This window comes from Peromyscus maniculatus, chromosome 3, assembly GCF_049852395.1.
Source record: "Peromyscus maniculatus bairdii isolate BWxNUB_F1_BW_parent chromosome 3, HU_Pman_BW_mat_3.1, whole genome shotgun sequence".
Taxonomy (NCBI): Eukaryota; Metazoa; Chordata; class Mammalia; order Rodentia; family Cricetidae; genus Peromyscus; species Peromyscus maniculatus.
This window is the reverse complement of record NC_134854.1, coordinates 104,724,229-104,739,955: the sequence shown is the minus strand read 5'-3', so window position 1 is coordinate 104,739,955 and position 15,727 is coordinate 104,724,229. Positions and strand designations below refer to the sequence as shown.

The 15,727-nt window shown below is 46.0% G+C and overlaps 1 protein-coding gene across 3 annotated transcripts in view; it reads right to left on the bottom strand.

Annotated features, from left to right (window-relative positions):
- Positions 1–15,727, bottom strand: part of M1ap (meiosis 1 associated protein) — a 90,516-nt gene that overhangs the window by 29,494 nt on the left and 45,295 nt on the right. For all 3 annotated transcript variants that reach the window (XM_015987842.3, XM_076566991.1, XM_076566990.1), the window contains one exon: positions 588–761. In XM_015987842.3, coding sequence (XP_015843328.3) covers positions 588–761 — 174 coding nt within the window. The remainder of the gene's footprint in view (positions 1–587; positions 762–15,727) is intronic.

Sequence of the window (15,727 nt, the reverse complement as noted above, 5' to 3'; positions counted from 1 at the left end):
TGTCTGTCTGTCTGTGTCTGTATGCACACTACGTGAGTGCAGTGGCTGAAGAAGGTGTCAGGTCCCCTGGAACTGGAGTTCCAGGAGATTGTGAGCTGCCATGTGGGTGCTGGGAACTGATTCTAGGTCCTCCACAAGAGCAGCCAGTGCTCTTAGCCGCTGAGCCATCTCTCCAGCCCACGAGAAGATTTTTTATTTACTGTTATTATTCTTACCACAGGCAGTGCTGATATCAAGGTAACAGGCTCTTGAATTATAGTACCAAGAACACCTACCATACTAAGAGTGAGAATACTGAGGACAGTGCATGATTCAGTGTATCCTGCTATGGTGTAGCTGATTTCTTATCATCGAGGCATCAAGGACTTTGCCTCTGTAACTGCTTGGCTCCTGCTGGCTGGGAGGGTCACTCTGTAGAGCTTTTCTCTTTATATCCACGCTGTCACTAGACAGCGTCACCCAAGCCTCCTCCAACCCCTAGGCCTCAAATGATCTGTATTCTGATGACTCACCAGAGTCGTCTAGACTTCTAATCCTAGACAAGGACAGACTTAGCCCACAGAACCTATCTTTTCAGGGTTGTGTACTTGGATTATCTCTTGCCCTGGAAGAAGGAGGAAGGGTCTGTGGAGCAAGAAGAAGATGGATGTGTTCTCGGTCGGTTTCACTATTATGCAGCCAGGCTTTGAAGAAGATCTCCATGCTGACAACATCGTTGTCGAGACTCTGAAGGACAATGTCAGCTTCCAGGATAGCACTCTCTGCAGAAGAGAGGAAAATGGTGGTTAAGGTAGTTTTTTGTTTGTTTGTTTTTTGGGGGGTTATTTTTTAAAAAAATCTTATTATTTATGTTAAGATTTTTTTTGGGGGGGGGGGGAGAAGGCGAGGTTGGGAAGATGACTATTAAGAGTACGTACTGCTCTTGCAGAGGACCTGAGTCCAACCCCTAGCACCTACACCAGGTGGCCCACTGCCTGTAACTCCAGTTCCTGGGGTCTGATGCTCTCTCTTCTAAACTCCAAGGGTACATGCACTCACACAGGCATATACATAATTAAAAATACAAATAAGTCTTTACAATATTTTAAAAATAGATGTATCTTAATTAAAAATTATTTATGTGTTGGGGCTGGAGAGATGGCTCAGCTGTTGAGAGCATTGTCCTTGCAGAGGATCTGGGTTTGATACCCAGCACCCACATGGTGGCTCAAAACTGTCTGTAACTCAAGTCCCAAGGGATCTAACACCCTCTTTGGACCTCAGCAGTGGTCGACATATATGCATGCAGGCAACATACTCATTCATGTAAAATAATAAGATAAATCTAAAAATGTTAAAAATAGTTATGTGTTTGGGTGTTTTGTCTGCATGTAAATTTGTGCATCACAAACGTGCCTGATACCCACAGAGGGTAAAGAGGGTATCAAATGCCTTAGAACTAGAGGTATAGACAGCTGCTGTGAGCTATCCTGAGGGTGCGGGAACTGAATTTAGAAGAGCACTCTTAACTGCTGAGTCATTTCTCCAGCCACTTGTTTTTAGTTTTTAATTGTGTGTGTGTGTGTGTGTATGTAGTTATGTGCACACAAATGCAAATATCCACAGAGGTCAGAAGAGCTGTCTGCTTCCCCTGAGCTGGAGTTACAGATGGTTGTGAGCTACCCATGTGCCAGGAACCTCTGGGAGAACAGCAAGTGCTGAACCATCTCTGCAGCCCAAGCGTCTAATTGTTATTGCTGTTGTTGTTATTATTATTTTTGAGACAGGGTTTAACTGTGTATCCCTGGCTCTCCTAGATCTCACTATGTAGATCAGGATGGCTTTGAACTCATGGAGATCTACCTGCCTCTCCCTCAAGTATTGGGATTAAAAGCATGCACAAAACCACACCCAGCTAAGTGTTTAACTTTTAATTAAACGTTTTTTTTTGTTGTTGTTGTTGTTGTTTGTTTTTTTTCAAGATAGAGTCTTGCTATGTAGCTCTGGCTGGTCCAGCATGCACTGTGTCGAGCAGGCCTTGATCCTGACACAAGCCTCCTGCCTTTGCTTCCCAGTTGCTGGGATTACGAACATGAGCCATCACACACATCTAATTTTTTAATTAGAAAATTTGAAAATTGGAAATTTTTTTTATATATATTTTTTATTTTACAATACCATTCAGTTCTACATATCCGCCATGGGTTCCCCTATTCTCCCCCCTCCCACCCCCTCCCCTTACCCCCAGCCCACCCTCCATTCCCACCTCCTTCAGGACAAGTCCTCCCCCGAGGACTGTGATCAACTTGGTAGACTCAGTCCAGGGAGGTCCAGTCTCTTCCTCCCAGACTGAGCCAAGTGTCCCTGCATAAGTTCCAGGTTTCAAACAGCCAACTCATGCCATGAGCACAGGACTTGGTCCCACTGCCTAGTTGCCTCCCAAACTGATCAAGCCAATCAACTGTCTCACCTATTCAGAGGGCCTGATCCAGCTGGGGGCCCCTCAGCCTTTGGTTCATAGTTCATGTGTTTCCATTCATTTGGCTATTTTTTTTAATAATTGAGTAAAACTGAAATTTATTATATGCCACAGTCGTCCTAGGGACCTCCATGCTATATATATAGACTCTATGGTTCTATGGGCTGTGGTCTGATTGTTCTTTATTTTATATCTAGAATCCACCAATGAGTGAGTACATACCATAACTGTCTTTCTGGGTTTGGGTTACTTCACTCAGGATGATTTTTTCTAGTTCCATCCATTTGCCTGCAAATTTCATGCTTTCATTGTTTTTCTCTGCTGAGTAGTACTCCATTGTGTATATGTACCACATTTTTTTCATCCCTTCTTCCGTTGATGGGCATCTAGGTTGTTTCCAGGTTCTGGCTATTACAAATAGTGCTGCTATAAACATAGCTGAGCATGTATCTTTATGGTATGAATCAGCATTCCTTGGGTATATGCCCAAGAGTGGGGTGGCTGGGTCTTGAGGTAGTTCGATTCCTAATTTTCTGAGAAACCGCCATACTGATTTTTTAATTAGAAAATTTGAAAATTGGAAATTTTAAGTGTACCTGTCTTCTAACACATCAAGTGTATGTCTCAGGATCTGTCCTAGACACAGTCTTGGAGGGTACACAGGAGACATATACAAAGACATTCGGCACAGCATTGTCATACCAACAATCAAACTCCAAACAGGAAGCAAGTCTCATGTCCACCAACAGAGGAGTGCTTAAACAAATCACAACACACTCAAACTGGTGTTTACTATGCAACTGTTAGCATTTAAAGATAAATACCCCAACATGGGAATTAGAAGGAGCCGTGAAGGAAGTTGTAGGGCAGATATGACCCCATGTGTGTGGACATAAAACTACCTGCATAAGTGCACATGTGAGCACGCACACGTTCTTTATAAAGGTCTGCAAGGCGCCGCCATCCAAGCATTAGCTGTTGGGGAGCAGAGACGGCAGGGCTCTGAGACACATTCCCTTCTTAGTCACACCCCACATTCCTTACTTTTTATCTTAACTGTGTATTTCTGCCTAAGGGTCTGGAGAGACGACTCAGCAGTTAACGCTTGTTGTTCTTGCGAAGGACCAGAGTTCGGTTCCAGCACTCACTCACACTGGGCAACTTGCAGACCCCTGAAACTCCAACTCTAAGGGATCCAATGTCCTCTTCTGGTATCCACAGACACCTGCACAAACATGGCATGTACACATACCACACACACACACCCCAAAAATAAAATAAATCTTTAAAAAAAAAACACTAAAATATTCTAGAATATAAAATGTATGAAAAATTACATAACAATTCAGGTTAGTGATTAACAAGGGCCATATCAGTTTTATGTTGTCATTTATAAATTTAATTATTACCTCTTAAAATGCATCTGCACATTTGAAAGAAAAAAGGTGAACCATTGTATCGGGCTCTACCTTACGATATAGATGATGGAATTAGTCATCGGTGGGCTGTCTCACAAGTGTGTCTGACATCCTGCTCTACATAGAGGAGGGGCTGGGCTGGCATGTGATGAGTGTCTCTGGGTAGGTGGGTTGACAGGCTTTCCTGGAGCACTTCAGAATTCAGCCGGATCCACCTCTGCCTCTGTTATCTGGGTCTGCAGATAACGGTTGTCAGGGAAAGTCAAATAGAAAGCAGTGGAGGGAAGCCTGGACAGAGGACGTGAGGGAAGCGCTGAGGAGAAACCCTGAGGGGCTTGCTGAGATACAAAGGGCCTAAGAAAAGCCAGTGGCTCAGATGAATTAACTTCTGTGTGTGACTCATGAATGCCAGGCGGCTTATTTCTGGAACGACATTCCTGAGGACAACTTGGTAGAGGTGGCAGACTCTCCACCAGCAGAACAAAGAAGGTTCAGTCCAGCGTGCTGGCTCCAGCACAGGAGGTGCGGGCCGCTCGATGACGTCACAGCTCACTCGAGGACTTCTGCAGCCAGCAGGGATAGCAAGCACACCACTTTGTTTCTTTTTTCTGGTCAGCATGATCAACTCTGCTAAATAGTTGTGCAGATTTAGTCATTACTAGCTCTTTCATTCACTTCATCAGGAGCACACAACTCTGCCCCTGAGGATCCGCCCCCTCTCCCCGAGACAGGGTTTCTCCATGTAGTTTTGATGCCTGTCCTGGATCTCACTCTGTAGACCAGGCTGGCCTCGAACTCACAGAGATCCGCCTGGCTCTGCCTCCAGAGTGCTGGGATTAAAGGCCACCACCGCCCGGCTGCCCCTGTGGAATTTTAAAAGCAGCATTACTCTCGAGCATTCCTTCTCAAATTCTCATCTGTTCCACCGTGTCTTATGGTACTATGATAATAAGCACAAAGATATTGCCAAAGAAATATTTAAAAAATTACGTGGATTTGGTGAACAGGAGAACGACTGTTCATTTATTGTTCTTTTTTTCTAAGCCTTTGAACTTTTGACTTGAGTAACATGTTTGGGGATGAGTGAGCAGCTTTCCCCTAGTGAGGCAAAAGAGCTATTAAAGCTATGAGGGCAAGTACAGAGCTAAAGAATGGAATTGAGGGGCTGGAGAGGTAGCTCAGTGGTTAAGAGCACTAGCTGCCTTTCTAGGAGACCTGGGTTCAAATCCCAGCACCTACACTTTGGCTAATAACTACCTCTAACTCCAGTTTCCAAGGGATCCAGTGGCCAACCTCTGGCTTTCCTAGGCACCAGGCACACATGTGATGCACATACTGTTGGAGGCCAGCTCTGACCTGTCGAGGGTTCTTGAGGGGAGGAGTGAGGAATTGAGAAATAATAGAAGAAATATAGACGTAGACGGAGAGAAAGACAGAGACACAGGATAGCTTCGGGAGGGCCCTGGGTCAATACCCAGTTGCCCGGGTTTAATCATGATGGACTTTTTATACATCAGCAAGGGGAGGAGCAAAAGACCTCCCCCTTTCAAGGTCGAAGCACAAAGTACCAACAAGCATAGACCCTTCAAAACACCTGGTAACCACACCCTTGGCCAAATCATCCCATTATGCAGCCCTGCTGGGTAAAGCAAGCTCAGACTCTCTGACCTTGTGAGTAAGACCTTACTAGGGAGCCTCTGTGGGCCCCCACCACATACATACAAAACATTCATACACATAAAGTAAAAATAAATAGATTTTTAAAAAAGAGAGGCTCAGAGAAGTGAGTATAATGGGTAGAAGATTAGAAACTCTAATGCTGGGAAACGGGGAGACAAGATGTCATTATCCATATTAAGAACCTAGAAATAACAACAGCAACCAAAGGGTTTCCTAAAGTAATTAAAACTACGAATTTAACATGGAGTGGTGAGACCATGGAAAAACAGTTATTTTAAGAAAAAAGGAATGAAGCTGGTGTGCTGGCTCATACCTAGCACATAAGAGGCAGAGGTAAGTGGATCTCTGTAAGTTCAAAGCCATCCTGTTTTACATAGAGACTTCCAGGTTATCCAGAGAAACACAGTGAAACCACATCTTAAAAAAAAAAAAAAAAGAAAAAGAAAAAAAGGAGAATTGTTTTCTTTAATAGCAAATACTCTAAGCCTAGAACAAGACAAAAGACAAGCATGACGCCCTGCACAAGGATGCCATGCAAACCGCAGGACTTTGCAGTAGCTTCGCTGACGGTCCTGTTGTAACGTCGAGGATGGACATGCACAGTGGACAGGGAGAAAACTCACCAGAAGCGGAACATCGATGAAGCCACAGGGGCGCGGGGACCCCCTCTAAGGGTGGCTCCTACACGTGCCCCAGATAACGGCAGCTACAATTCTTTCTCTAAATAGTCTAGCTTTCCCATTAGTTCCGAGCTTGGGAAGCTAAATGCCCGAGAGGGTGCTGGCACAGCCACTTGGCAGGACCAGTCCTTGAACACGGCACCTCTACGATGGAAATGCCGTGCCACCGGGGGAGCCAGGCAGCCAGTCCTCCCCAGCCGTGTTCATCGTTCGTGTTTCTGACTTTCTGAAGATTTTATTAATATATTTTTATGTGTATAGGTGTTTGGCCCACATGTACATCTGGGGGCCATGTGTGTGCAGGGTCCGTGGAGGCCAGAAAAAGGCATTGGGTCCCCTGGAGCTGGAGTTCCAAATGATTGTGGGGCACCTTATGGGTGATGGGAATTGGTGGGAAGCAAACCTGAGACCTCTCGAAGAGCGGCTAGTGTTTGTAACTGCTCAGCCATCTCTCTACCCCCCCCCCATTTCTTTTCTTTCTTTTCTCTCTCTCCCTTCCTTTTTTTTCTTTTCTTTTCTTTTTTTCTGGCTTTTCGAGATAGGGTTTCTCTGTGTAACAGCCCTGCCTGTCCTGGAACTCACTTGGTAGCCCAGGCTGGCCTTGAACTCACAGAGATCCGCCTGGCTCTGCCTCCCGAGTGCTGGGATTAAAGGCCTGCGTCACCACCGCCCGGCTCCAATCGCCATTTCTAACTTCTTAACCTATGTACTCCAGGAACAGTAACGGCAGAACCTTTTCCTTTGGAGAAACTCTCATGTTGTCTCCACAGTGGTGCTGCGCTTCAAGTCTGAGTCTTCATATGGCTGTCTCAGAAGGAGCGGCATCCTTTCAGGGACAAGACGGAGATGGCTCCTCCGTTAGGCGCACTGGCTGCTCTTCCAAAGGACTCAGGTTCGACTCTACTGTCACCTCCTCACCTTGGAGCGCTTGGTATGACCCATCCTTCCTCAGAGATCCCACCCTCCTCTTCCTCTGTGTGGCCGAGGCTGTTCCTCCTCATTACTACTGTTGATGTTCTGTTTTTCAAGATCAAGTTCAAATGACACTTGCTACATGTCCTGATCCACCCTCCGTTTGTAGGGGATGTTGGCAGGGCGTATAGTTCATTTTACATTCTGTGTGGTCCGGTTGTGATTGGGGAACACATTTGGTCTTCTCCATTTAAGTGGAGCCTTCTTTTCCCACACACCCTCCCCATCCCCCAGTTCAGGGCCTCCCTTTGTTTTTCCTGTGACTCCTCTGCTTTAGCTAAGTTAGTCTCCCTGTCACATGACTTCCTTCCTTCCTTAGGACTTTTATTACTCTGTTAATCCATGGCATGCGCCTCCTCCAGCATTTGACTCAGAACTTTGTCCAGGAGCTATGTTGAAATTATCTTCTTTGTCTGCTTTAATTAGGACCGACTGGATGTCTGTGGGCTTCATTTATACACTGTTAATCACACTCATTATGTTAATACTCTTGTGTTATACTCTCAGGGTAATCGTACACATCTATTTCTTCTGAAGGGTCTCTTCTCCTGAGTTTATGAAAGGCAGTGAGATTTAGTGGAAAGACCAGGACTTGAATTGTGCCTTTGAATATTATTAGTTGTGTGTTCCGGGGTGAGGACACTAACCTATTTCCTAGTTACCATGAAGCACCAGTGTGAGATGTTTACAAATAGCATGCAGTAGGTCCAACCTTCCTCCTCCTCCTTCTCCTCTTCTTTCTCCTCCTCCCTTTTCACTGTTATGCTGAGATAAAACAGGGTCTCATATGGCCCAGGTTGGTCTCACACCCATCATGTAGCCACGTGATCTTGAACTTCTCCTCTTCCTGTCTTCACTGTCCAGGGGTGGGGATGATAGGGACTGGCATTCGCCACTGTACCCAGTTTATGGGGTTGTAAGATAAGCATGCTAGTAACTGAGCTACATGCCCAGCCCATTCCCTCGTCTCTCATCTATAGAATGATTCACTCTCAGAGGTCAAAAAAAAAAAAAGTGCTTTTATTTTTCCTGAAACTTTTTTTTTTGGGGGGCGGGGGGGGGTCGCCGTCGTCGTCCTTGGCTTCTGCCTCATATGTAAGAACATCAGCACCTACCGCAGTGTTACTCATACATATAACTAAATGTGCTAAATCTGGGCGTTGGAGAGAAAATATTGCTCTTAGACGCTGAAGAGCAGCCCCCACGTTGGCTAGAAGGCAGGGCATTCTGTGTGTGATGAAACATGCCCCCTTGACAGGGTGCCTGAGTGAAACTACAGCCAAGTGTTCGGTAGCCTTGCCTGAGTCATCGTCTCCACAGGGGGCCGCATTCATAGTCTATGTGTGGACCTGTTCTGCCCCCTAGTGGCCACAAGCAGTGACAGCCTTCACGGAGCTCGTTAAGCTCTGAGGAGGGGGGTTTAGGGGGGTTTGGAGGTTGGGGGGGGGTTGGGGGTTAGAGGTGGGGTAGCAGGGGGGTTAAATAATATCTACAGCCTAAACAACTCTAAAGCAGCATCACACAACTCAAGCGTATCTTTTAAAACTGGGTATGTGTGTATACCTGAAAGTGTGTGTGTGTGTGTGTGTGTGTGTGTGTGTGTGTGTGTGTGTGTGTGTGTGTGTACCTGCAGAAGCTGTGGAATTGCATTTACAGACTACCATGAGCTGTCAGGTGGGTGCTGAGAAGCAACCCCCGACCTTTGGAAGGGCGAGGGCCCCTTACCGCTGAGGCTTCTCTCCAGCCCTCTGCAGTGTGTTTTTGATGGGATTCTACACATGTATTAGATGACTGCATTTTTCTTGACGTAAAATGTCTAAGTTAGTGGGCCTTAGGTGGTTCCAAGAAAATGGAACTCCCAAACAGTCCTGCAGCTCATAACTACTCCCACAAGGTCCTAGAGATCAGCCCTGTTCTACCAACAGCCCTGATGAGGCCTGCCCTTGGGAGTCATGAGTGAGAATCCTCTGAAATCGCATACAGTGTCATCAGGGTGTATGAAGGTGCATTTGGGTTGGGTAGGGAAAGAGGATGGGTACTTAACCTTTACCAGATTCTCAGAAAGTCTCTGTCAGCCTTAAGATACCAGCCAACATTTATTATTATTTTGTATACTTGTATACATGGGGATATGTGCTTGTAAATGAAGGTGCCTGTGGAGGCCAGAGGCATTAGATCTCCCGAATCTGAAGTCATGTGCGGTTATGAATCACCTGGTGTGGGTTCTGGGAATTGAACTCCCATCTTCTGCAGGGGCTTGACATACTTTTAGCCAGTAAGCCATAGTTCTAGCCCCTGAAGCTCTCTTTAAAAAATTATTTATTTTGTGTGTGTGTGTGTGTGTGTGTGTGTGTGATTGTGATTGTGTGCATGCACACGTGCATATGTGTGGCAGTCAGAGGACAACCTGCAGGAGTCAGTCCCCTCCTTCCACCATGTGGGTCTGAGAGGTCAAACTCAGGTCATCAGGCTTAGTGACAACCACTACATCATCTCCCTACTCCCTGAATCTCTTGTTCTTTGGTTTGTGTGTTTTAAGGGGACACAGATGGGGACTGTCCTTTAGTAGTCTTAGGAGTGTTCCCTGACAGCTAAGCTTGCACTGGGTTCTGTGACTGTGCCTTCTCTGGATGCTACAGATGTAGTCAGAGGAGCCTTAGCCAGACCAGAGTGTGTGTGTGTGTATATATATATGGTATATATGTGGTATATATATATATATGCTGCTGGGTGTCACCCCTGGTACCCTGTCCATTCCCATGTCACCGGGAATAGTCTAGTGCCTGGCACACAGCAGGGTTCAGTAAATGCTTCAATGCCAGGCTGCTGAATAGTTTCTCTGTGACCTCAGGCCAGTCACTTGGCCTCTGTAACTCCAACTCTTACATCTGTGTGGTGGTTTGAATGGGATGTCCCCTGTAGTCTATTTGAATACTTGGTCCTCAGTTAGTGGTGTTATTTGGGGAGGTTTAGGAAATGTGACATTGCTGGAGGAAGTGTGTCACTGGAGTGGGCTTGAAGAGCTTAAGGCCTGGGTCCACTGCCAGTTTGTCCTTTCTGCTTTGTGGTTGTGGTCGAAGATGTGAGCTCTCCTGTTGCCATGCCTGCTGCCCGTTGCTGTGCCTGCTGCCCGTTGCTGTGCCTGGTGCCTGGTGCATGTCCACTGCCCGTTGCTGTGCCTGGTGCCTGGTGCCTGTCCACTGCCTGGTGCTGTGCCTGGTGCCTGGTGCTGTGCCTGCTGCCTGGTGCTGTGCCTGGTGCCTGGTGCATGTCCACTGCCCACTGCTGTGCCTGGTGCCTGGTGCATGTCCACTGCCCGCTGCTGTGCCTGGTGCCTGGTGCTGTGCCTGCTGCCTGGTGCTGTGCCTGGTGCCTGGTACATGTCCACTGCCTGGTGCTGTGCCTGGTGCCTGGTGCTGTGCCTGCTGCCTGGTGCTGTGCCTGGTGCCTGGTGCATGTCCACTGCCCACTGCTGTGCCTGGTGCCTGGTGCATGTCCACTGCCCGCTGCTGTGCCTGGTGCCTGGTGCTGTGCCTGCTGCCTGGTGCTGTGCCTGGTGCCTGGTGCATGTCCACTGCCCGCTGCTGTGCCTGGTGTCTGCTGCATGTCCGCTGCCTGCTGCTGTGCCTGGTGCCTGGTGCATGTCCACTGCCCGCTGCTGTGCCTGGTGCCTGGTGCATGTCCACTGCCTGCTGCTGTGCCTGCTGCCATGCTGTCCCCACCTTTGAACTCTGCCCCCTCTGCAATCATAAGCCAAAACAAACTCTTCCTTCTATATGTTGCCTTGGTCATGGTATTTTATCCCAGCCACAGGAAAGTAACTAATGCCGTAAGCTGGAAATGATAGTGATGCCCAGGCTGAGAGCTCACTGAATAGAAAATAAGGGCACTGGACACCCGGGAGCACTGTAGACCTGAAAGCACCGTGCAGCTCCTGGGCATAAAGATGAAAAAGTTGTCTCTCGGATGTCTACAAAGATGCAAACATTTTAGACACTAAATGCCTCGCCATTTCTTTTTCTTTTTCTCATGTGTGCTGAAAATGTCAATGAAGTATATGATCCAAATTGGAAGAAAAAATATTTTTAACTATGGTTCTCAATGGTCCTATTTTCATTTTATTAAAAGAAAATGAAACCCTTTGTAAAAGAAGTTGCTTAGTAGCGACTGATATATGCTAAAGTCTAACGTTCTATTTGGAGCTGGGGAGATGGTTCAGTTGGTAAAAAAAATTTTGCCTCATAAGCATGAGGACCTGAGTTCAATCCCCAGATTCCGTGTGAAAATGCTGGGGGGCATGGTGATGCACGCTTGTAATTCAAGCACTGGAGAAGCAGAGGCAGGAGGATACCTGGGGCTCACTGGACAGCTGGTTTAGTCTCATCGGTGAGCTCTAGACCCACCAGAGAACCTGTCTCAAAGGAGGGTGACATCTGAGGCTGCGGTGCCCCATGTAGCTCCCACATCAATAAAACATACAAACAGTTAGAGTAAGTATTGTTTGGCTTGGTAAACACTAGTTAGGAGATATTTAAAAACCCTCCATGATGGCACGTGCCTGTAACTGCAGTACTAGGGAGACAGGCAGAATTTCTGTGCATTTGGCTATGGGGTAGGTACCAAGTACCAGGGCAGTCAGAGACCCTGTTTCAAAAACAAAAGTCTTTTATTACCCATGCAGACATTGATTTACATATCACACAACTTAAAGGTATTTAATGTAAACTGATCATCAAAAACATAAAGCTGACTGGGCAGTAGTGTTTCCACAGGCACCATGTTGAGAGAGGAAGACAGGAAAAGGTGGATGAGGAAAGGGCTGGGAAGACATTCAGTCTGATGGCCTGGATCCAACAACTGCAGCAGAGCATCTTGTCTCCTTTAAACACTCAACATTTTATTATTAATCATCATTATCTGTGTGTGCGAGCAGGCACACACTGCTGCACATGGACCAGAGAAGAAGTGTGGGGGTCAGAGCACAACTTCTGGGAGTCAGTGTTCTAATTTCACTGTGCAGTCCAGGGACTGAACTCGGATCATCGAGCTTGCCAAGTGAGCTAAGGTGAGTAAGAAAAAAGTTGAAAAGGTCTCTAAAATGGAAGAAAATCCCGAAGGATGCGTGTGCACGCACACCTAGGCTGCACGACTGTGATTCTGCATGTGTCTGTGCATATCTGCATCACTGGAAGAGTGTTTTCAGGACACTGCGTTCATAAAAGAGGATCTGGCGGCTCAAAAGAAACCTCTATAAAAATTTCAAGGATATTTACAACTCCCCGCTAAAAGTTGTAACTTTGTGTTTAGATGTCCTGTGTTGTAAATCCCAGCACTTCCCCTAGTTTCCAGTTGTCCTTTGATATCATAGCGCCATTTTCATCTTGTCAACAATAGTAGTGTGTGTGTGTGTGTGTGTGTGTGTGTGTGTGTGTGTGTGCGCGTGCGCGCACCCGTGAGTCTAGTAATCTGATGGTGAGAGTTGGTTCTCTCCTAGAGACTGAACTAGGGTATGGAGCTCAGGTCTTTGAGCTTGTCAGTAAGTACCTTTACTTACTGAGACAAGTCTTACATTGGCTTAGGTTTTAATAAAAACATGTATTCCTTTATTTCTGTGTGTGGGAGGGCCTGTATGTGTGTGCAGGTGTGCAATCCCATGCTTGCATGTGCAGAGGCCAGAGGTCAGCTGCAGTGTCTTTCTCTATTGCTCTCCACCTTATTTTTGAGATAGAGTTTCTCACTGAACGTGTAGCTCACCGTTTTGGCTAGACTGTCTGGCCAGTAAACTCCTGGGATCCTCCTGTCTCCACCTCACTGGTTCTGGAATTATAGGAGGTGTTGCAGTGTCTGGCCTTTTAACGTGAGTGCTGGAGGTCAAGCTCAGGTCCTCACGCTTGTATACAAGCATCCACTGAGCCGTCTCCCTGGCCCAAACATGAGAGAAAAGACTTTGTCAGAGGAAGAAAACAGGTGAATCAGAGTCTCCAGAAAGTGAGGAAGCTGAGCCGGAGAGCACTGAATGACATGTTTACACTCAGTCCAAAGCCCCAGCTGGCCCTTGCATTACACATACGGGGCAAACTGAACACAGCTTAGAGTTTAGGCTTAAAGAACAGGACTGAGGCCAAGCATAGTGGTGCATACCTCTAATTCCCGCACTCAGGAGGCAGAGTCAAGGCCAGTCTACATACTATTACATAGTGAATTTCACAGCAGCCAAGGCTACCCAATGAGACCCTGTTTCAGATAACAACAACAACAACAGCAAGCAAAACAAGTATAAAGAGAACGGGACTGAGAATTTGAATGTTTGCTCACCGCAGGACCAACGAGGCTAACAAAGTTAATCGTCTGACAGAACAACCAAAAATCACCCCAAAGCAACACAATGGAGCCTAGAATCTCTGTATCATAGCATTCACAAAATAAAAATCACAATGTTTTTGGCATAAGAGAGCAAGAAAACTGTGACTCAGTCTCAATGGAAAACACAGATCACAGATGCAAACCCTAACATGATAAAGCTGTTGCATCTACCAGAAAAGGACTTCATACCAGCATAATTAAAATCATCCTCAATGGGGAATTGAAAGTATGTTCACAATGAATAGGAATGTAAGAAATGTCAGTAGAGAAACAGGAAATATAAAAGATAACCAAATGGAAATGTTAGGGCTTTAAAAATACAATATCTAAACAAAAATGTTCACATGGGCTCAAAAGCAGGATGAGGGCCGGAGAGATGGCTCAGAGGTTAAGAGCACTGACTGCTCTTCCAGAGGTCCTGAGTACAATTCCCAGAAACCACATGGTGGCTCACAACCATCCATATCAGATCTGGCGCCCTCTTCTGTATACATAGTAAATAAATAAATCTTTAAAAAAAAAAAAAAAGCAGGATGAAAATGTGAGAGGAAAAAGTGAGCGAGGTAAAGACCTGAAGAAAGGAAAATGAACAAAACAGATGGGGGGCTAGGGACACAGGTCAGTTGGTACAGAGCTTGCTTAGCATGCACAAAACCTTTGGTTCCCAGCACTATAAAATCAAGTGAAAAGCTGGGTGGTGGCACATGCCTTTAATTCCAGCACTCGGGAGGCAGAGCCAGGCAGATCTCTGTGAGTTCGAGGCCAGCCTGGTCTACAGAGTGAGATGCAGGACAGGCACCAAAACAACATAGAGAAACCCTGTCTCAAAAAAAAAAAACCAAAAAAAAAATTAGATGAGGAGGCACACACCACTTTAACATATGGGTAACTGGAGTGCTAGAAGAGAAGAAAGGATGTAGCACAAAAATATTTGAAGAAATAATGGCAAAAAACCTTTCAACTTAGGTTACAGATTTAAGCATATAGGTTTGGTAAGGCATGGTGATGCATACCTTTAACTTCAGTACTTGGGAGGCAGAAGCAGGTGGGTCTCTGTGAGTTTGGGGCCAGTCTAAAAAACAAATTGAATTCTAGGCCAGAAAAGGCTATACTGTGAGACCCTGTCTTAAAAAGAAAAATAAAGCATATAGATTCAAGCTCTTTTTCCTGGAGCCTCCTAAGCGGTCAGCTATGTCAAGATGAAGCTGTATATTTCCCTCCCAGTCAGCAGCTATGAGAAATATATTGAAAAACACATCAAAGTGGATTATGAGTGCCAACTTCGTATTTTCTATGAGGAGCATGGGGCCACAGAAGTAGCTGCTAATGCTCTGGTGAAGAGCGGAAGGATTACGTTGTCTGAATCAGTGGTGAGGATGGTAAAAAAGATTTTCCCACAAGGCAAGGTGTCTTGATTCATGTCAGAGTGTACCTGCTGTTGAGTAAGTGGCATTCTTGTTATAGACCAAGGAGAGCTGGAGAGAGGAAGCACAAGTCTGTTTGGCACTGCGGATGCCAATCTGAGTTCTCAGCTTGATCAAAAGGGAGAGAAGGCTATTCCCAGGCTGACAGATACTACCATGTCTCAGCAGTTGGGAACCAAAAGGGCTAACAGCATCCTGAAGCTGCTCAATCTCTCTAAAGAGATGATGCCTGCCAATAGGTTGTCAGGAAGCCCTTAAACAAAGAAGGTAAGCCCAGAAGCAGAGCACCCAGGTTTAGAGTCTTGTCACTCCATCCGTTCTGCAACACAGATGCCAACGTCGCTCTGAAGAAACAACACATTCAGAAAATGACAAGGAGACGGCTGCAGAATCTGCTAAGCTTTTATCCAGGAGAATGAAGCAAGCCAAAGAAAAATGCCAAGAACAGAATGCAAGAAGACGTAGGTTATCCTCACTGAGAGCCTCTGTTTCTGAGTCCAGGCAGAAAGAAGTCTCTAAGAGCAACAAATAAATGATCAGACCCTGAAAAAGAACATATAGACTCAAGAGGCTCAGTGAACTTCAGACAGGATAAATGAGAAGAAATCTATGCTTAGTTATGGCATTATCAAGCTGCCGAAAACAAACACAAAGACAAATTTCATGAAAGCAGTCAGAAAAATGATCCTTTCCAGATAGCTGAAAATGATTTAAGGGCTGTCACTTTTGGAT